Below are 22,863 nucleotides of genomic sequence, written 5' to 3' on the forward strand. Positions count from 1 at the left end.
ATATGACTAGTTCATCACAAAAAAAGTTTTTTTCATTCTTAAAATCGACAATATTACAATGTTACATTCTAATATTCCCTTGTTGTGTAAGGTCAGATAAGCTTATTAAAAATTAACCTAAATATTTAAACAAAAATCAATTGCTTGTTACTCTAAGTTTCAAGCTATGTGCAATCTTCAAACAACTGACTTATTTTCAGCCTGCGTCCCTACTGAAGTTTGAAGTGTATGTCAAAATTGATTAGTGCTGGCACGATGCATAGATGAATCAATGTATCGCGATATTTACATGCAACGATAAGCATATCGTTTGTATGAGGGTGTGTATCAATACCCGTACTTATTACTTAACGATAACCTCTCATTTCATAAAAAGTGGGTATATACTAGATAGAAAATGCTATTCAGAAACTACAATCTTAGTGTTCAAACACTAGGTCACAACCTGGTCTCGGGAAATGAAAAGGGTCAAAGGACTAATTAACAATGTTAGTGGACCTTCAGGTGTTGTTCAATGGAGAATTGTTATTAGTATCAGATTTAATGAGGTTGACTTAGTTCAGACTTTAATCATAATTTCACAACCCACAGATGTCCTTTTGACACATTACAGCACAGGTCAAAGTTCAAATACTGGTCAGAAAGGATTAACACATGATTCTAGACATGTAATGATTTTCAACATGTTGGCAGTCAACATACACATGAAGCTGAAGCTTATAATCTTGTCATTGCACTTTCTCTACTGAAAAAAATATGAATTCAGAGACTTTTGCGGATGCGTTTGTATGATATCTTAGTACATGTAACTGTCATTTAATCACAATCCATAATAATATAACCAATAATCGACCCAATTTATTTTTTATTTTATCAGCATATCAATTGAAATGTTGTTTGGGTTGGTTTTCACTATGTTATCTTAAAATTATTTTTTCTCTTTATTTCAGCTGAACCTTTACCATTAATGGACATATGTAGACGTTCAATTAGATCAACACTAGGAAAAAATAGACTCCCTGATATTCATAAATTACCATTACCAAATTCACTGAAGAGCTATTTATTATATCAATCTTAGCCTTGTTTTTATATTTAACTTATTGTTTACTTTGTGTTTCTGATTTGTCATCTGATTGTCTTAAAGAACATTTAACATCCACAAGATTAAAAAAAATCATGCTTTTACCACTCTGCTTTGCTTGGAATTTTCCATCACTTTTGTTTTATCATTTATTGTGTTGTAAACGGGTTGAAAAAGTGAAAATTTCTTATATTTTTAAAATATTTTTATGTATTTTTTAAGCTTTTTGGGGCAGAAGTTGGGTAGGGGATAAACTTGTGTTGATGTAAACTGTTCTTGTATGGTGGTTTTAAGACTGTGGCAAATAAAATCCATTTCTCTGGTCTACTGGTTACCCATTAAGAGAAACAATATGTATGACAAGCTAGATAAAGGGTTCAGATAAGCTGGATTGAATAACTACATCTGAAAATAAATGACAACTTTACTTTGTTAGAAATGAATATGTTTTCATTTTCCAAAACTAAGGTGATCAGTTATTGTCTATTGATGTTTTCTTGGTCACTTCCATTTCAATATACCAAATATTTGAACTCATTTGGACCCCATCCTGGATGCTGATTCTGAACCCTTGTAGATGATGGCTTTGATAAAGGCAAATCAGAGACAAATCAAGTACACTTTTTGTTTTTATTTATTTGTAACATTCTTGATAATCATATGTCTGATTGATGTGAAACATCTTTGCAAGTTTCCTGGAAACCTTCATTTGAAAACTTTGCCATCCTTTTCTAAGACTAATTCAATGCATTTCAGGCATCATTGATTCTATGAGTAAACTTTATTTCTAATGTTTTAATAATTTTTTATCTTCAATGAATTATTTCCATATGCTGAAATGCTAACCATTTTTTTAAAAAGAGATACTTAAAGCTCTGATCCCAAGATAACAAAAATATTTAATATTAAAATTGTTCACAGCTGTTGTAGATCAGAAATTACTATTGACTATTTTAGTTGAAGATTTTTTGTGATAGTCACAGGACCTGTTATAAGCTTATATTTTTAGTCAATATTATTCCCTTCAATTCAAAGTAACATGCCATTGAATGAATGAAAATGCACATATTGATTTTGATAAATGAACCAGATTTGATTTTGTGTTTTGTCCATGTATTTATTCTTATTTAATACCCTAAAGTCCGTGAAAACTAGTCATAGCGTCAGGTATTGTTAAATACACCACTGCATTGCCCTGAGTTGTTGCCCTTGTTGAAAGTCATATTATACAAGGATCTTCTTCTCAGAGTTGATGGTTAGTGTGGTTTAATACCAACAAATGTCCAATTTTTGTAAATAATAATTTTATTTATTTTTGCTTGTAGAGAATTGCATTTTTAACCCTGTAGGCCTGACCTACATATGAAACCATTAATATATGTCATTTTATAGACTTGAAGGGTTAAAACTCACTTATTCTTGTTACTCGTGTTCATAGGGTTAAGACATCATTCTGTGTAAATGAGCTTCACAGGTTCAGTATTAATGAAATTACTTGCAGATTCTTTTGCTACTGAAAGTCTTGTTTTTAAATGGTAGGTGTGTGTTTTGACATGTGAATTACATACTTTAAGTGCCCAAACACCATTCAATTACAGAAACATGGTTTATTTAATTCAATATCTTCTACCAGATAATTCCTTTTTGTCAGGTCTCTGGCAGTAATTCTTAATTCCTGTTAAGAACATTAATTCAATTATTTTTCTTAGTTTCGAAAGTTGCATAAAGAATTATTCAGGTACTAGTAAATAGAAACAAGCTTGGTAATTCTTAAGATCAGATATTAAGACTTGTCTTATGGCTTCATTGGCCCCCAAATTTAACAATGAGTAGATGAGCATCCACACATTTGACTTTGCTTCTAAAGCATATAATTTATGTTTGATATATAGTTCTTTTACTTTCAACTTTTCAATGAATGTAGAAGAGTATTTGGAGTTTTGAAGTTTTGGTCTTGCTTATTCTATCAATAATTAGGTTAATATTTTAAGATCAAGAGCCACTTTAGTTTAAGTAAATTGTCTGATATACATGGTGAATGGTCTTATGTGTATTGGTGGTGCCTCGCTTTTGTCAGAAGTCTGCCAGTGTGTTAACAGGCTTTGTCTTCATGAGAGAAATGGAATTACTTTTTTTACTTACAGTGACAAATATGTATTCAGGGGTTCCATATATCCCATTTCAAGCAAAAACAAGCAGATTTAAGTGCAAATGTTGATGTTTCTTTTCCTTTTATATTCAGGTGACTTCACTGGCCATCCATGATCTGGCAAAATTGTATGCATCAGCAGTTCTCCCACAGAACATGATTCCATGAAGAATTTTATCAGATTATGGATGATAAAATACAAAACGAACATCTTTTTTTTTGTAGTGAATGTTTTTCTATTTTTGTACAAGAAAGCTGGAAATTAAGCTCGACCTACAACAATATTAAGCTTGTTTTTAAATTTAAGTTATTTTATAGACAGTCCTTGAATGTATGGTAGTTTTTAACCACTAAAATAGCAGTGCTAGTTTTGAAAATTGTATATTCTTAGAAACATTTTAATATATTCCAGTATTTAATTCTATTTATATTAATTTATGTGCAATGTGTCATTTTCTACAGTGCTTGTCTAAACAATATTTATCTCCTATACAAAGTCAAGATATTTGTACACATCCTGGTCAAATTCAAAACATACAAAAAAAGTCTACCTCATTGTTAGGTTTAAATAGTAATAAACACAATATAAGTCTGACTTGTTTCGTTTAAATTGCTATTTATTCTACCTATACCTAAAGACAAAGTGAACTGTTTGTGTTTTCAATAGGACCTGGATATGTACATATATCTTATTGTAATAGTAATATGTCTATTATCTTGACCAAACAACTATTGTGATGTTTTCTACTTAAAATGCACATGTTTTACCATAAAGCGGCCCTCACACCATAGTGGTTACCAGTTGCGTTTGGTTTGTGAATAATGAAAGTGGGCAACTCACAACTTGAGATTTGCTTTTGAATCAACTGTAATTGTTTTTTTGCACAACTGGTTATCGCTATGTTGAATTTTATTAAGAAAGTCATAAATGGTTTTCTTTTGAGTTTATTATGATAAGACTGTCTGATAATTTCTGGTGTACGTGCCATTCAGTAAACACCTTCATTAGTATTGCATAGAACATAGATATCTGAAGTTTCCTTAACATACATCTAATGTATTGTTATGTAACTACAAAATGCTGATATAGAAAGATAGGCGCTAATAAACTATTTTTTTATTTAAGTGACTATCTTTCTCTTATCAGCATTTTTTAGTGATATTTTATTAAGGAGACTTCAAATACCTGTGCATAGAAGCACTGAGAAAATAAAAATAACAAACTGTATTATAGGTTTAGTATTGCTCGCTTATCCCTCAACAAGAAAACAGTCTAGAACATTCTTATACTTAAGTAAACCGCCACAAAATATAGAATTTCACAGAAATGCTAGTACAAACTTACAAACAGGATATAATCCAGCTATTGATATGTAGATATTACTGTGTCATTGTCAATATATCTACATTGGAAAACATGAAACAAAGTCTTGAATTTGGGATTTTTCACATTGTATTAAATTGTGAAAGGACCAGACGTCGGCATAGAATTATAAAAAGTGACACAAACAGCTGAAAAAGAGCTTTGTCAGTTTATTAGAAAAAATTTATGGGTAATTTTCATATGGTCACCCCCCTTACTGTAAAAAATTGCTGGTGGTTTACTATAGTAATTAATACCTGCCAAGGCTGTACTAGTGTGTCTTGTAGAATATGTGTACAAATTCAATGTTAGTTAATATTTATTATGAATTGTAGTAAACTCAATTTGGAGTGCCTTGATTATTTATTATTATTATTATGTCAAATCTGTCTCAAAACTAGTCCAATTATTAGACTTACTAATTTGGCCAAATGGAACATCACAACTAAGCTCATTACTTCTAAATTTTTACCAAGTTTCTAGTACTTTGTACTATTTTTAAGAGATCCTACTAGCTCTGTTTGATTCATCTTCATTTGCATCAGTTCTTTGAAGAATGAATCGTACATAATTCTGGTGATGCTTTGTTTTTAAAGAGTAATTCAGTCTGGTTTTTAAATGCTATTTGTGAATAGAATTGTATATATTTTAATTGTATGTGTGACTATATGTGTTGTTGTCCGCCATTTTAACTATTTGATATTTGTTGTCATGGAAACATTGAAGATTTTCAGTCTTCAGTATAATTGTAACATTATCTGTAAAAATCCTCATTTCTGTAATAAAATATCATCGGTATACTTTTATTTGTATATATCCTTCTGAAAGTACCTCCATATTTGCTTGCCTGGCATAGATCAAGATATACCATGCAAAAAAGTTTTCTTGGTCTACCTAATAACCTTAGGTCCTGTGTGCAATAAAGATCCTTTGACAGTTCGAAAAGATTAAACTGGTGTATCTGACCTGACAAAATTTTCTTCTTTACATGTAGTTGATGCTAATGTCCATTGACAAAATTGAAGCAGAGCAGTAGGTAGTCTGAAACATCTTCCTGTATTCCAGCCTCTGATGGATACTTTGACAGTTGTCAGATGGAGTAGAGTCAGGAAAAAAGAGACGTAGTGTTGGGCATCACCATAACATTTGTTTCGATTTTGACCTTTGAACTTTTGGCTGCTCAGAGTGGCCAGTGCTAGATCAGTTTCAAACTTCGATGGAACCCTCGACTTGACATAAATGGTGTAAGGAGAAAAATGATGGTATGACTGAACTACAAAAATATTCATCATTCCAAATATATCTAGGTTTTGCAAATCTGAAGTATTTAAATAGGGTTAAAATCCCCACACATGCCTTGATGTGGAACGTTCCTATTTATCGGGGTCTTTTTTTTTCTGTCTCTACTCCAGCTGACATCTGTCCAAATAGCTATCAGAGGCTGGAATAGAGACAGATGTTTCAGTCTAAGCAATAGAGTGAAAAATCCATGATTTCATTTGAATTAAACTTTTTGCACAAACCTTGATGAACATTTGGCAAATGAATTCAAATCATCAAGAAGTTCTGAAATACGAGAAAGAGGACAAATCAATGTTGAGAAAATTTTACTATGGATTTATTACTGTATATGTATAATAAATAAGTCATAATAAAAATGTGGATGTCATACCATTAAATATAGAGTATAAAGCCGAGTCTATTCAGTTGAAAACAAATCACTTTAGTCAAAAATATTCTAAATAGTATAAAACAAAATATATAGACAAATAAAAATTAGTTTGTCTAAATTGTAAACCCCATTGATGAAAGAAAATTTATAAAATTGTAAACTTTTATAGATGTAATAGTAACACTTAATGCATCTATTCATACCTTCTTCCATCTAAAATCTGTAGTTCCTTTAATTCTAGAAGAACTTATTCCGATGAAGTAGTATTTAAGTTTTAATGTTAGCAATGTTAAGAACTGGTCATTTATTTTCTGGAATTGATGTCAGTCAGTTGGGGACAATTACAATTGTACAAGAGTAAATTTTGTGATGTATTCAGACTAGAATGGTTCTAATAGTATTCTTTAGATAGAGTTATAGTTTAGATTGGGTTGTTCCACGTAGTAATTCTCTCATATGTTTATAATAAGCTGGATGAACCTACAAAAAAGGAATATAAGGATGATATATCGAAAAATAAAAAATATTAGACACATAAGCAGTGCTGAGTTGACAAACTCAATAGCAGGGTGACATCAGGTTCCAGCAGGTTGAGCAGGCCCTATAAACTAATTAATGGATTCCTCAGAGACCCCATTCAAAAGGCATATAAGGTTGAAATTTGAATTTTTCTACAGATTGATACCATTTTACTAATAATGATCATTCAAATTTCAAAAAATCTTAGGAACTACTGACGAGGAGTCATTTAAATTCATTCAAACCAAAATGCAAAAAGTGACATTGCCAGTAATACTTACATCTGTTTTATTGAGAGGTTCTCGTAAAGCTGATTGATATAAATGATGATAAACATTACCATCATATTTCCCTAACACTGAACCATGTGTTTCATCATGAATATCAAATGCATCTACTAATGCTACAGCATCTGGTCTGCGAATATAGAAAGACTAATTTTTAAAGTTTTATATAGGTAGATCTACACCAGGTGGATCCTGACCTTTCAAAATATTTGCCTCATTACACACTGCTTGATTGACATGGCCCACTTTCATTATACCAGTCATTTGTTCATATTTCATAGGCATGTAAGGCCAATCCCTTTCAGAAAATAATTGAAATATTGTTTTTACAAAATTTTTAATAAGGTGCCTTTCCTTATGGAATCTGTTTTTCAGGCTAAATATAGCTTTAATCCATAAATATAATTTGAAATCAGCACTGGTTTTTGCTAAGAAATTTGGTGGTGTTGTATAGAATACTCTGTTTAACTGTTTTAGATATTAAATCCATGAAATAGTGTTCAAATTTCAATATTTTGGACATTTAAGCTTCGACTGGAATTGACAAGAACTAAACGTCTCTAAATTATATTATAATATATATTTTCCATACCTTATTTCAGACAACAGTTTTATTTCTTCAGCTCTCAATAACTCCAGTTGATACACAGATATTGAAGATGTCTACAATTAATAGATGATAAATATATAAACCAATTCCTTCATGAATAGCACAGTACATTATACATGACTGAGGGGGCATTTCGTTATTGATTTACATTTACTGCAGGGAAATGTCACCTTTCTAGATAGATGTTATCTCTTTCCCTAAGGTGCCTTAAAATTTTTTGATATCTTTAACCAAGTGTAGGTCCTTTCATTACAATGATTTACAAATTATACCTCAATGAAGTCTCCCGAGTTATTAGTAATACCATAAATGGCATAAAACTGACACAGAAGTGTAAGAGCTGATTTGATTGGTTGACTTGAGATTAGATTATCCAGACTAGTAATAAAAGCTAACACTGTGGACAGATGACTGTGAACCTGAAGAGAATAAGGAAATGAATAACATTGAAATCAGCTTAAAGCTCATAACCAAACAACTGAATGACCACAAATAACTGAGCTACTGGATGACTTACAGATTCAAACCTCAACAAGAAGAACCAGATGAACTGATAGGCAGCTGCTTTTTGTGTGTTCAGGTCAACTATATCTAGCAGTTGCAATAAAAATTCAGTTGCTCTCATTCTACTTGTATGCTCAACCTAGATCTGCCTTTAAAAGGATTTATGAGTATCTGGGACCAGTGATAGCACCAATTTATACCATTCCAGTTGTCCTTTCAAATGTTTGTTGTGCCTGCAATTCCACTAAAACTAAATGTTTAGTGTTTGATGTTAGTAATCGCAAAATATGCTTGTATCACATTAGTTATAAAAAAAACTATATTACAATGTAAGCTCAATTCAACTGTAGTTAACTGTATTTAATACTAACCTGAGCAGCTTTAACTAAATTAATCATATTATTATTCCAAGCTACATGTTGTTCTAAACCACTAGACATATCATGATGAAGTTTATGGGCTGTTTTCTTTATTACACTACAAAATAATACATACTTTTTTCATTTGATCATATTTTGTGTGATTAAACTATGATTAATACATACTTGGATATCTCTCTACATTTTGCACAACACCCCTCTGATTTGAAATTCCTATTGGTGGAAAAATTCATCAAAATTTTACTCTTAAAAGTGGGCTAATAATAAAAGTACATGTTCAATAATGCATTAAAGGGAATGAATAGCATGTTAGCAACAACCAAACAGTAACCCATAACTACCCACAAGTGTTGGTTAATTTGTAAACTCGCCTTTCTTAGGCTTCCTTAAAATGTTTTTTGGAAGGATCTGGGAATGAATCTCTTACCTAGCAGCCATATTTTGATATATACCAGCTAGTATATTGAGATCTCGACAATGTTGTGATGTATTTATTGGGTTGGTATATATATTGTCTGTATTTAAATAAGCTGTATATCCTCCAACTTCCTGTCCTGACACCACACTAGCTACTTGTTTCATTAAATATCTACAATATTTGAATAATAAATGAAATATCCTATTCCATGAGATCATTTGAACACTGAGGTTATACTCTGAATTCCGCGAAATAGTCATCTCACAGGCAACTTTGGTATAAATCTTGAATTTATGCAGATTTTAGTGTTAAAAGATTTTTTCATGGAGAGATTAATTGGTAAGTAAATATGGCAAGATAAAATATGATTATTGAGTGTTGATCAAAGATTAATGGAGCTCACCTAGCAGTTTGTTGATAGAGAACAGTATTTTCACCCTCAGCAGTAATAATAGTATTACATCCTGCAACAGCTTCACCAATACCAGCTGACCATAGGTAACCATGACCACCACATGCTCGACGACAGATTTCAGCATGATATACTGCAAGTTCTCCACACATTGCTTTTAGTGCTGACGACTGACTGTGAAGCTGAATTCAAAAACACTTACTATTCAAAGAGTTGTATGTTGAACATGTTTGATTCATGTATGGTTTAAAGAGGATTAAAATGATAAAAATACCAAATAAAACTCAACAACTACATGGTCTTACAATGGAAGGGTGACAATGACATAAGGTGTCCAGAAGTAAATACACAAAGCCTGCTCATTTAGCCTGTCTAAATTATGGACAAATTAAAACTTCGACAAATCAGCAACTCTAGTAGACAAAAATCAACAGCTCTGGAAGACACAAACCAACAGCTCTGGAAGACACAAATCAAAAGCTCTGGAAGACACAAATCAATAGCTCTGAATGACTAATTAACAGCTCTGATAGACACAAATTACAAGTACTGACATAAACAAATCACAAACTCTGGTAAACTAATCAACATCTCTTTTTCCTTACCTCCCCAAGCTGACGATAATTACCCTTTGTGATCTGAGGATAAACTCTATCATAATATTGATGTAACTCTCTAGAAGTGAAGAGTAGAGCGTAGGCTGACGCTAGCGCAGGAAATAATTTATATTGCTGTGATTGGTAGTTAATAACAAGTTCTTCTTCAACCCTGAAAACACACAAAATTCAAGATGAAAGGGTTAAGCCAAAACAGAATCCTCTTTGAAACAGGATCATAAATTATGGTTGAAACAGACTTTACTTTTCTTTTACCAACAAAAACTGCTGTCAAAATTAAGAGTGACATTATATAACATTTGTTAGATTTACCTACCCGTGTATAAAGACTGACCTAAAACCAGCTATAGCTACATAACTTCATAATTTTCATGAATGAAAAACATTCAAAGTTACCTACCCTTGTTTGAGAGAGGACTGTCGTCTGATACAACTATATCTCATTGCTATGGTAACAGAACCTGATAAAATATTTGCAGCCCATTCCGTCATATTGACACGAACCAATATCATAGTAGCATAATTTGCCTTACTGTTTCCTTCTGATACAAATTTACCATCTCGAGACACCTGAAATATATTATCAATCAATCGATCTTTTAGATAAGTAACAATTCATTCACAAGTTCCAATGAATTTTTTAATAAAAATCTTGAAGAAAAATAGATTTATTCATTCATGCAAAATTTTTTTCATGTTAGATTTACAATATTCACCAAATATTAAAATCATATTTTTATTCTTTACTGTAAGACATATTTTACCTACCTTAGCATTTCTCATTAACATATGGTCTCTAGGTATATGATGATTATGAAACTTCAAGAAACCATTATCTACTGTATTTATAGCTAGTTTAGGACCAATATCTCCCACTGTTATACCTACAATTCAAATTATGATAGCTCTTTACCAATGAACAACTTCCATTTCCTAGGTGGAAGGCTATGAATCAAATCCAAACCAAGGTCTTGTAAATAAGATAAATCATACAAGCAAACATCCAAATATCATCATTGAGGTAAGGATGTTTGTTATTTATAAGACATTTTAGAGCTCCTCCTCGACAATCATTTTGGAAGTTCCACATGGCTTATTCTTTTCAATGTCAATCTATAATCTAAGTGAAGGAGATGACATGCTCATTCATCCAGACATATCTGATGCCAATCTGCTACATGGATACCAACTATGAATCCCTTGATGGGAATCTACATAGCTGACAAGCTGTTATATTTGATGTTAGGGATGCCTCACAGAAAATTAGTGACAGTGGAATAGCTTAGTGCGTAGTGGAATGGATTGTTGTTTGATTAACCCTTCAGGAGCTGTGGTTTCGAGCTTACTAACTCATATCACAAGAAGTTCCTATAATGGACAATTTACCTCGTAGAGAGGAATGATCTTCCAAACTTCGTATCTGAACCAAGAATGGATGTAAACCATAATTTTTACCATGTATTATCAATTGAGCTAAAACTATTGCATGAGTACATGACTTTCCCACTGAAAGTAATAAAATGATGAAAGCTTAATGAATGATATACAGAAATTATACAAGTAAAATATAGTATACTATCAAATAGTCAGAGTCTGAATATATCAAAGTTCCAGAAGCAAACTTATATCAATCAAAAGATGGCATCAAAATTCCCTTCCCTTCATCCTTCTATTGCTAACATGGACTGAAAAATATATTCTAATCTATACTTACATCCCCCAGGCCACCATTTCATAGATGTTATATGTGGTGTTCTTAATATAAACTCATCAGTAGCTTGATTGAAGGTTGCAGTTGTTTCAAGTGCTAATATGTTTGTACCTTCAAAATAAATGAAATAGTATGAAACAAGAGTTTGAATTTATAATACTTCTGCTATTTATTGGTAACTATATGTGAGACATAAAAATGTAAAGAAAGGACAATTTCATAAACTTGACCTTTTTGCATTTCCAAATCGCTGAACGATAACAACATGTTTTGGCACAGTAGTCCATTCCTAACCAACTGACTCAAAACTCAACATGAGAAACCAGATTGAGAAACTATCAAAACCTATACCAGAAACAAACTACAGACACTTAAGTTAGTGTATAACCTAAATAACCCTGAACACTTTTCAAAATGTCTCCTAATTGCTCGAGATATAAGGGGCTATATCCCTGCAATGTGCAAGAATCTCACCGTGACCAAGTTCAGTTTGAGCATAGGCGCCCAGTATTCTGCAACTGTTGGCTAATGGCAGCCATTTTGCTTTTTGTTCATCTGTGGCTAATCTTTCTAAGGCAGGTATAAACATTGTATGGTGAAGCGACAAGGATATTTCTTTACGTAATAACCTACAAAATGTATTTAGAATCAATATTAAACAACACATAGGGTAATCAATTGTGTTGATAATCACAATCCAAATGGGTGCAAATGAAGTGAATGGGGTTTTAAGTCTTACTTTTCTGCACATTGTGGATAGGATGGCGGCATTAGCCTGCTCTTTTTTGCTTTCCAACTGTCGAGGATCTTTAACGTGCGCAGCCTAGGGTTGGTCCCATCTGAACGAATAAACGCTTCTTCTATATAAGGCTCTCTTACCTGTATCACTGACAGGGGGAAACTGGGTTGATATTATCTCAACCTATGCTGGAATTGAATCCTCGACCTTTAGGATAGTGAGCAAGCATCTAACTCACTGAAACACTTGTAAGCAACGAGTTCAACGCAATCTTGAATAATTGGGGGCTCATCTTTGCAACTGGCAAAATTTGACTACCGGTACTAGCAATTGATGGCACTGGCATGTAGATAAATCTGACAAATCGCTAATTTTAGTTGACCTCAGCACGCCTGCTAAAGTCCAAGATATAGGCTTTAACATTTGGAGTCTAAATATAGCTTACCGTTCTGCCAATGTGTAATCATCTTCACTCCACTGATATTTACGTTTTAACTGAAACAATCGGACAGATTTCTCTACACCATGTTCATATAACTCTGATTTTGACATGAAATGTCTATCAGGATTGGTAAAGACAGGATCAGTAAACAGAAGCTGCTCTGTAAGATAAATATTGTTGTTATGCGTTGGACTAAAAACATTATTTCAATACTGTCTGACCACTGTCATTTCCTAATTGCATTTCGTAAATCACATTTACAAAAATGACATATCTGAACTAAAATAGTACAGTGATGTAACCTATTTTCGTGGATATAAGGATTCAACACCGAATTTCGACAAAGTTAAAAAAACGGAAAAAACTTTTTTATGTCTTAGATGTTTCCTCAAATATTCTACAAAATAATTAAAATTGGTTTGTTTCGATTTTCTTTATGAATCCTTCACTTTGACCCATATTTTATGAGCAACCATGAATGCGTCACCTATTTTCGTGTACAATGTTTGATCTATAAATAAGGCAAGAAAAACACGTTGTATGGATACCGGGTGGTATAATTAACTTCTCTTAGTATTTATCTTTAATATCAATTCATTATAACCAGTGACAATTCGTTCAAAGAACCACGATTTTAAAAAAAAAAAATAGTGACTGACAAAATAAGATATGTAGCGTGATTTATTGCTAAAAGTCACTGAAACAACATAAGAATATGGCCCACTTTGTGTTCCATAGAAATTTTCTGCTACGAATCGCTAGTGGATCGCGTGACTTCATTCGTTGGACTACATTCTAGCAAACGACACTTGGAATTCCGATTACAGCATTGGATTATAAGGAACTTCGGCCGATAAAAAATGGTGACGTTTGGTAATAAGTGAAATCCGCCATTTTGTATTTGTCAAAGTATACATTATACATTCTACTAGCTGATATTGTAGAGATAACACATGTTTATCGAAACAAGCAAATGCGGAGGTCACGCAAGGTCGCACATGTAAATTATTAATCATTTCCGGAAATGCACAAAAAATAGGTTAGCACGAAATTAGGTTACTTGACTGTAATGAAACTCTCAATGTATCTTTGTAATAATGTAGGCTAATTCTGAATCAATTAAAAAGTCATTTTGGGAATGCCAGTCTTCAATTCCTTATGTGACATCTGGGACTACAAGAGAAGTGTATGAATTTCAAATGTAAAATTAGCAAGCCATATATTTTATGAACCCAAATACAACTTAAGACAAACAACATGTCAATTTTGATTAAAATCTTAAAATTCATATGAGACCATTGAAAATGACAGAAAAAAAAACAAATCAGTAGTAGGGCAGTAAGTAATCAAAAAAAGAAAAAAAAGTCAGTCAATGACACTTCAGACGTTTTTGACAAATTAAAAAACTCACTTGATAAATCATGATCAAAGTTCAATTAACAGCTGTTGTGATAATAAGAGCTAATTGCCGATTTCATTGACAACAAAGAATTGTAATAACACGTTAACCGGCTGTTGCTGCATCAATTCATAGCAACACTTACCTAATTCCTTTCGCCGTTTAGTTCGTTTAGGACCACCATCAAGTATACTAATTAATTCTTGAACATTAAAACTGGCTTTGTTTCTCTCCTTCTGCAATTCTGGATTTATTTTCATTTGTTCTTGCGATAAGACATTAATGGAGCTCGCCATTTTGTTATCTAAGTATCACGTGATAAATAATAACAAAATAAAATGTAACCATGTTAGTTGAATTCTGGCTTAAGAGGTAACCAAATTAATTATTTCGTAACCACATCATGAATAATTATCCTTAATGATTAATCAATATGTACATGTATTGCAAAAAATAGTCAGTATGTTTTGGTCGGTAATTTAAAAAAAAAATGTTTGCAAAAAGAGTACCCATTATTAAAGACGTGTTGCCTCAGACCAAGTTTCCTTCAAATCTCCAACAAAGAATTGTATCTTAAAGAGTGTTTATGAATTTAGAATAAACGCGTTTTGAAGAACATAGGCAATTGACTATATCAAATAATTTTCCTATTTTTTTTTTTTTTTTTTTTGTGAGGGGGATTCAACCTTAAGGTTAGCGCACACGAGAGCTCCCAGCTGAGCAAAATTTCATTTGTGTCTCCCAGCTCAGCTCGCAGATTTCGTCGGTTTCCACCGCACACGCTAAGCTTAGAGCTCACGTACACGGAGTGTCGAGCATAGAGTTATATTCAGTGGTGTAACCTATTTTCGTGGATATAAGGATTCAATACCGAATTTCGTCAAAGTTAAAAAAACGAAAAAAAAAATTTATGTCTTAGATGTTTCCTCAGATATTCTACAAAATAATTAAAATTGGTTTATTTCGATTTTCTTTCTGAATCCTTCATTTTGACCCATATTTCATGAGCAACCAACTCGGCAACGGCGGCAGAATGCGTCACCTATTTTCGTGTACAATGTTTGATCTATAAATAAATCGAGAAAAACACGTTCTATGGATACCGGGTGGTATAATTTACTTCTCTTAGTATTTATCTTTAATATCAATTCATTATAACTAGTGACAATTCCTTCAAAGAACCACGATTTAAAAAAAAATAGTGACTGACAAAATAAGATACGTAGCGTGATTTATTGCTAAAAGTCACTGAAACAACATAAGAATACGGCCCACCTTGTGTTCCATAGAAATTTTCCGCTGACACGGAATCCGCTTGTTGATCACGTGACTTCATTCGTTGGACTACACTTGGAATTCCGATTACCACTGGATTATAAGGAAATTCGGCCGATAAAAAATGTTCAGTGTGCCCAAAATCAAGGTGATATTTCTCTATGTTAAGTGAAATCCGCCATTTTGTATTTGTCAAAGTATACATTAATACATTTTACCTTGCTTGAAACTACTGGATTCATTCTACTAGCTGACATTGTAGAGAAAACCCATGTTTATTAAAACAAACTAACGCGGAGGTCGCGCAAGGTCGCTCATGTAAATTATTAATCATTTCCGAAAATCCACGAATAATAGGTTTCCACGAAATTAGGTTACTTGACTGTATAGAAAAATACCTTAACGTGTGCGCACTCGAAAGCTCTTAGCTTTAAACTTTGAACTGGGGCGCATGCGCTAGCACGGGCTCAAACAAAAATGGCTGTGCCCATCGGTGAATGCGAGTTTGTATAAACTGAAGCAATTATCAAATACAAGTTGGTGGACGTATGGCCGGAATATCCGTGCCTGTACGACGTACCGATTCCCCAATTTAAAAACAACAAAAGAAGAAGTAAAATTTCTTCATATTCTGAATCATTCGAAGGGTTATCGACGTCCGACATTTTGTTTAAGTCACGTGAGAATGTCACGTGATCTAGTTATTTTAGACGTCTATGACTCGACACCCCATTTACCTTAGCGTGTGCGGGGGAAACCGACGTAAGCTGCGAACTGAGCTGGGAGACACGAATGAAATTTTGCTCAGCTGGGAGCTCTCGTGTGCGCTAGCCTTAAACCCCGCGCACATGAGAGTAGTATATGTGTTTTCTGATATAGCGCATCCAGTTTGATCCGGTTTTGAGATGTCAGGTATATGTCTTTTCGGATATGACGCATTTCACTTCTGTGCATGCGCGGCTTTTTCAATGCGTCATATCCGAAAAGACACAACTGTTAAAATGTATTATAACAGACTTCCCCAAACTGTTAAAAAAATATATCATAACAGATTCCTCCAAACTGTATTATAAATTACCCCAAACCACAGACAAGAATCACTAATAATAATACAGTATAAAATAACCGCATTAAAAATGTCTTTAATTTTAAAACACGAACAAAAAAAATTCGAAGGAGACAGTTTCTTCTCTGCGCTAACATCTCTCATCACCAAAGTGGCCAATTTTGTCTCAAACAACAAATCCCTCATTTCCTCAGAAGCGCATGCTCTTGGATCTGTGGCAAAAGCAGGAGTAAATATTAGCGATGCAGTGAAAAAATCTGACGAACTTAAAGAACTGCAGCTAATAAATGAACTAAGAAACAAGAGACTAGAACGACAAGCCCTAGAAAAACAAGGAAAAGGGTTTAAAATCATTGGATAAAAATGGCAAGCAAAAATTACAGATTGGATCCAATCTTTCAATTGTATGATCCGATTCAATATTCGTTCAACAAGAAGAAAGAGGATTACGTAATCATCTCACCATGGTAGGGACAAAGACCCAAATAAACGACGGAGGAAGAGTTACCTTTGAAATTAATTCGTTGTCCAATTGGTTGCTGCTTTCCGATGCCCATTTCCGATGCGATTTCAAAATCAAAGACGCCGCTCAGAATCGAATTCCACAAACCAACACGACTTTAGAAAACAACTTCTTTCCGTCTTTATTCAGCGAAATGGTTTTGGAAGCTGGTTCAAATCCGATAGAGACCATAAAACACCCCGGCGAGTTTGACACAATGTTGAAAACGGTTCTGTATCCCAAAAACTACGAATCAGTTTCGGGATGGATTCCCGATGTCTGTGACGGAGAAGTTTTAAAAGAACCAGTCAGAACTGTAGCAAATGACGCAGACCTTGCTAGGATAAGGGTAGTTGCTAGAAACACACTGGAAAGAGTGACTCGCGGAGTAAATCACGGATTTGAAAAACGAGCGCTTCAATACAACAATGTTGTCGAGAACAACAGATGGGGTAATTACGTAAATTGGAAGTTGTATCCTTTATTTGGTCTCTTGGAACATAGAAAGGTTTCCATAGGTTTACCGTATAAAATTCATTTGCAAAGAGAAATCATCGACAACAAGATATTCTTTGGTGAAAACAACTCTGACGCAAAATTGGAAATAACGAATATCCAACTTTACATACCGGTAATCACTCCTTCCGTAGAAGTGGAAACGAGAATATTCAACTCTTTAACCAAAGACATCGAAATTGCTTTTCTTCGTCGTAACACGGTAGGTAGCATGACTTTAATGGGAGAATCCACCACGTGGCCAATTACCAACACCGCCAAACCAGCGAGATATCTAATGGTCGGTTTCAAAAACTTGCCAGACTCTCAGACAAACAACAACAACATTTTCAGAGTGGCATTGAACCATACTCAAGATCCCATCATTCGCAAAGTTCAAGTCAGATTGAACAACGATAGTTATCCCAATCAACCTTTGACAATTGATCCTTTCAAAAAATAAATTACAATGAATTGTACAGAAACTATAAAAACATGTGCGAATTGTTTGGAAATACTCCTCAGTTTGAATACACAGATTTTTCATCACTCAATCATCCAATCTTTTGTTTCGATCTGTCAGCTCATCAAGAAGATCTTTTCAAAACAGGGGTAAACATAAATATTCACATCGATAAAACACAAGGAGATGTGACCGGCTACTGTTTATTGCTGGAAGAAGCAAAACATTTGATTAAAATATCAGATAGAAGAATGATAAGAATTGAATAAAAAAACACCCTTTAAAAATGAAACCAGAAACTTTAGTTATGAAAATAATAGAAGCTATCGAAACGAATTCGCCGACTCTAATAACTTACAACGGTAAAAAAGTGCATATAACCCAAAAGATTATCGATAAATACAAACATTGCAAAGTTAGAGACGATATAGACTTGGAAATAATTGATGAGAATTTAACTAAAAAGGTGGATTTTTACCTTTCTTACCTTTAATCTTTGCTGGTTTAGCTGCAGCTGGTGCAACTGCTGGTGGAGCTGCTGGGATAGCCAAAGCTGTCAACGATAAGAAAGCTGAAGCCGCTGCAAACGCCGAAGCACTTAGACACAATTTGGCAATGGAAAGAGAAGCACGAGGAGGTTCGGGAGTAGGAGATATATTAGGGACGATTAAAGAATTCGGACAAAGATTTGGCGAAGAAACCAAGAAAACCGTTAAAGAGGGATTAAGCAAATTAATAGATAAAATCGACACTGGAGAAATGAAGTTCAAACACAAGGGCAACGCCATATTTTTTAAAAACATACGTTCGGGCGAGGGAATCTTTCTTTCAAAGTATAAAGGCAACGGGGTGATTTTTGGTACGAAAATGTAATAAATAAAAATGGGCAAGAAATTCAAACATTCGGACATATTTCCTAGTAACCCAATGCTCATGTGTATTTGCGGTAGTTCAGGTTCTGGGAAAACTCATCTCACTTTTAACATGTTGACAACACCAAACCTTTTAGATTTCGATTCTCTGTATATCTACACAACAACACCAGAGCAATCGTATTATCAATTCCTCAAAGCTTTAGAATATTTACCAAAGAAAGACGTTCAAGACATATTTCAATATTACGAAGAAAACGAAGAAGAAGAAGTGGAAATAAAAGATATCATAGAAAACTTCATTAAATCAAAGAATCCATCTTTCAATCGAACGGATATAAAAGTTTTTCTTACGAAAAATGTTAATGATATAGACTTGTCTAATATTGATAGCAATCGAAAGAACTTAATATTGTTTGACGACTGCGTAGCGCAAAGAAATCAAACAGTTCAACAAGAATTCTTCACCAAAGGAAGACATCACAACTGTCACTGCATAAACCAACCCCAATCTTTTTACGGGATGGATTCTATGTTCATTAGAAAAAATGCAAATTGTTTTTTATTATTTGAATTAAATGATAAAGATTTATCTCAAATCATTCAGTCTATAAATCACGGAATGGATAGAGATACATTTAAAAAGGTTTGTAAAGCTCAATGGAGAATCCCAGATGATCATGGATATGTATTTGTAAATACTAGAAAACCTGCGGGAGAAAGAGTTATGATCGATATATGTTAATTTTATTTTTTTAAAAATGACGGATTGGAATAATTTTTTAAAAAGAAATAGAGAATATATCAAAGCTAAGAATAAGATAAAGACCCAAGTTGAAAATAACAGATTACAACAACTCGGATTACCGGAAAATCTACAGACTCTATTTCAACCCATATTAAAAAGTCAAGAAGATATTAAAAAGAGACTCGCTATAGAACCCACGCCTCGTATAAAACCCAAACCGATTGAATATAATGGTATTATAATTAGGACATTAGATGATATAAAACGTCTTTTTTCAAACCCTGACCCAGATTTACCAAAGAGCATTTCACCAATCATTGATGAAGTGGGGTTATTGTTTAGTGGTTTTAGAATAAGATTTAGTGGAAATTCACCACAATTCAAAATCGACACAAAAGACTTTATATTTACATTAACGAGAGGGTTGATAGATTTAATGAATGGCGAGGATGTTGAAATTGCCGATTACAAGGATTTAGTAGCATACTCAAAATTTCTACATGCGATCAGAAAGTCAGGACCCGAAACAAGAAGATTGAAAGAAGTTGATTTATATATAACAAAAGTTATTGAGCAAGAGGAGGTAGATGATTATGCAGAAGATTATCCACCAATCTTACAAGAAATAGACGAATTCGATGATATGGTGGCATCTGGACAAGGTATAACGTTTTTTATCCGACAACAATAAAGAATTGCTTAATAGATTAGAAATAATATTAGCGGCCATGAAAGAAGGTCATCGATCGGACAGACAATACAACGAAGTCAATGGCATATTAAAACGGCTTTTGGAGAAAAAAATCATCACTAAAAAAGACTATATAAACGTCATTAAAAATGTCCAATATCACCTGGAATAAATCAGACATCAAATTGTCTCTGGACTACGAGTATGAACTCGATCGCAATAAACAGTACGAACTGGGATTAAAGTATTTCTCCGTTTACAATTCCATTAGAAACATCAACGAAAACAACAATCAACTAAAAATATCGACGGATAACGGAGTTACGTTCAAAACCATAAGCTTACTAGCGGGAAGCTACGAATACGTAGTCATCAACGATTACCTATCCGAATACGCAGAAAGCGTGAACGGCAAAAACAATATCGAATTCGAAGGTAATTTGAATCTGAACAAAATAAAACTGATCTTGAGAAATAACAGTCAATTCGATTTCAACGTAGAAAATTCGTTGAATGCGTTACTAGGGTTCGATAAACGAATATACGCGCAATCGACATTGGCGCCGCACAAGGCCAACATCGAGAACGACATCGACGTGATCAACATTCACTGTAATTAGATCAACGGTGGATTTTTCAACAAGCACAAACGCCAAATCATATACAGCATACCTACTTTTACGGTGCCGATCGGATACAGAATTATAGAGAAACCGTTTCAAACGACCTATTTACCAGTCAATTCTTTCATGATCAAAGATATAAATCTGGAAATCAAAGACTGTAAAAACAGGTTCATAGACTTTGGCAACGAAGAAATTGTCATTCAACTTCATTTAAAACAATCTTCATTCTCTTCTTGAATAGTAAGATAATCGAAATCATCAAATTCATAGTTTTCGTCAAAACTATACTCATCTTTGTCGTTGTAAGGATACATAATTCCTTCACTGTTTGGTGGTTTTCTTTTAACATTATTCAAATAACTTCTAAAAACTTTAGTTTGTTTATCATTTGGAATAACTACTCCATGGATGAAACTTTTTTCCCATGGTTTATTAAATTCGTTCGACACATCATGTCCGCTTGCGAACTGAACGTAATCTTCTACACTTATCTTATCATTAGAATAACCTTTAAACGTTTTCTTTTCTTTTAAGACACCATCAGAAGTCAAAAGGTTGTATTTGACTTTTGGTGCTAAATATAAACCAAATATAATTCCACCGTCACCGTAATAGTTTTTACCTTTGCAATAGTCTTTTTCGGAGACCAAACCAGCTCTGTTTAGTTTTTTCCAATTTTTGGATGAAATGTACAAACTATCGGTGTCGGTATAGTAAATTTCGGGTTTATAAAATCCATTTATGACGTGAATGAAATTGTTCATTATTTTTTTACTGTGAGATAAAACGAATGATCCCAAATGACTAGGTGTTAGTCGTGTAGATTTACTATCTTCGGTAGTAATCTCTTTTTCTTCAATTTCTGTTTCAACAATATATTGAGTATCATTAATTTTCTCATAGGTTTTAACGCGTGAATCAAAGTTGGCCTGTAAAGTTGCTTCATTCCATAAATGTCTAGTTGTGAATATATCTTTCTGAATTGATTTACCATACAAGGAATTACCTAATAATTTCATGCAATTACTACCCACGATATTACCTTCTCGTTTATATTTATTTCTTAGATCTCTCAAAATTAAAATATAATCTCTATAGGGTGGAGTTTTAAAATTTTCTTCGTAAACTATACCATCTAATATTCTAATAATTCGTCCACCAGATTTCACTATTTCTTGAATATCGACCGACGTTAATACGTCGTGACAGAAACCATTTCTGAACCTGATTTTGTTACCAGTTTCCTTTTTACCTTCTTTATTCGTGAAAGTGATTTTATCTTTAGCTGGTATCGGTTGGAAGAACATGTTTTTGGGATAGTCAAACCACACTGTTAAAATAGCTGTTCTAGGTCTGAATTTTTGTTTATTGAAGAGTTTTACAAATTCTTTTTCTTCTTCTGGTAGAAACGGTCTTCCACTTTCCGCTCTCGGATATTCACTGTCTAAATCCGACATGGCGGAAGCGTATAAACCGTTAGCATCAAATGCCATTAGTTTAGTACATTCTACTTTTTTAAGTCTCGAATGAACCTCCGTTTTGTCTTTTGTGCTTGCACTGTATTCTTTGAATAAATCAATTATGTTATTACTTTCTGTTTGTGAAATATATTCCTTTAATACGTTACAAATTTCATCCATGATCCAAATGATTTTCTATTTGCCGAAACTCTTCCTCCTTAAATAGATCGTCTGATAAAATTTCTTATAAAAGGATTAGTGTGTGAATAAACTTTTTCTACGTTTTCTTTTTCGGTATGTTTCGCAACCATTCTAGTAGTTTCAAACCATTCTTCTTTCAACATTTCTTTATCGTAATG

General features: G+C 33.3%; 3 protein-coding genes across 3 annotated transcripts; 1 reads left to right on the top strand and 2 right to left on the bottom strand.

Annotated features, from left to right (window-relative positions):
• Positions 1 to 7,026: 7,026 nt before the first annotated feature.
• LOTGIDRAFT_105863 (hypothetical protein) lies at positions 7,027 to 14,602 on the bottom strand (the record flags this gene model as incomplete). The annotated part of the gene is made up of 14 exons (XM_009059725.1): positions 7,027 to 7,204; positions 7,667 to 7,737; positions 7,957 to 8,103; positions 8,560 to 8,665; positions 8,996 to 9,157; positions 9,390 to 9,580; positions 10,004 to 10,166; positions 10,416 to 10,585; positions 10,784 to 10,899; positions 11,402 to 11,521; positions 11,730 to 11,837; positions 12,201 to 12,355; positions 12,911 to 13,067; positions 14,452 to 14,602. The coding sequence occupies 14 exons, from the start codon at positions 14,600 to 14,602 to the stop codon at positions 7,027 to 7,029; spliced, it is 1,995 nt and encodes a 664-aa protein (XP_009057973.1).
• Positions 14,603 to 18,989: 4,387 nt separating this feature from the next.
• LOTGIDRAFT_105540 (hypothetical protein) lies at positions 18,990 to 19,724 on the top strand (the record flags this gene model as incomplete). Its single annotated transcript, XM_009059726.1, has 1 exon — positions 18,990 to 19,724. The coding sequence occupies one exon, from the start codon at positions 18,990 to 18,992 to the stop codon at positions 19,722 to 19,724; it is 735 nt and encodes a 244-aa protein (XP_009057974.1).
• A 1,526-nt stretch (positions 19,725 to 21,250) lies between these two features.
• LOTGIDRAFT_153704 (hypothetical protein) lies at positions 21,251 to 22,684 on the bottom strand (the record flags this gene model as incomplete). Its single annotated transcript, XM_009059727.1, has 1 exon — positions 21,251 to 22,684. One exon carries the CDS (start codon positions 22,682 to 22,684, stop codon positions 21,251 to 21,253), a length of 1,434 nt encoding a protein of 477 aa, XP_009057975.1.
• Between the last annotated feature and the right edge of the window lie 179 nt (positions 22,685 to 22,863).

The sequence above is a fragment of the Lottia gigantea genome, assembly GCF_000327385.1.
Source record: "Lottia gigantea unplaced genomic scaffold LOTGIsca_4, whole genome shotgun sequence".
NCBI lineage: Eukaryota > Metazoa > Mollusca > Gastropoda > Lottiidae > Lottia > Lottia gigantea.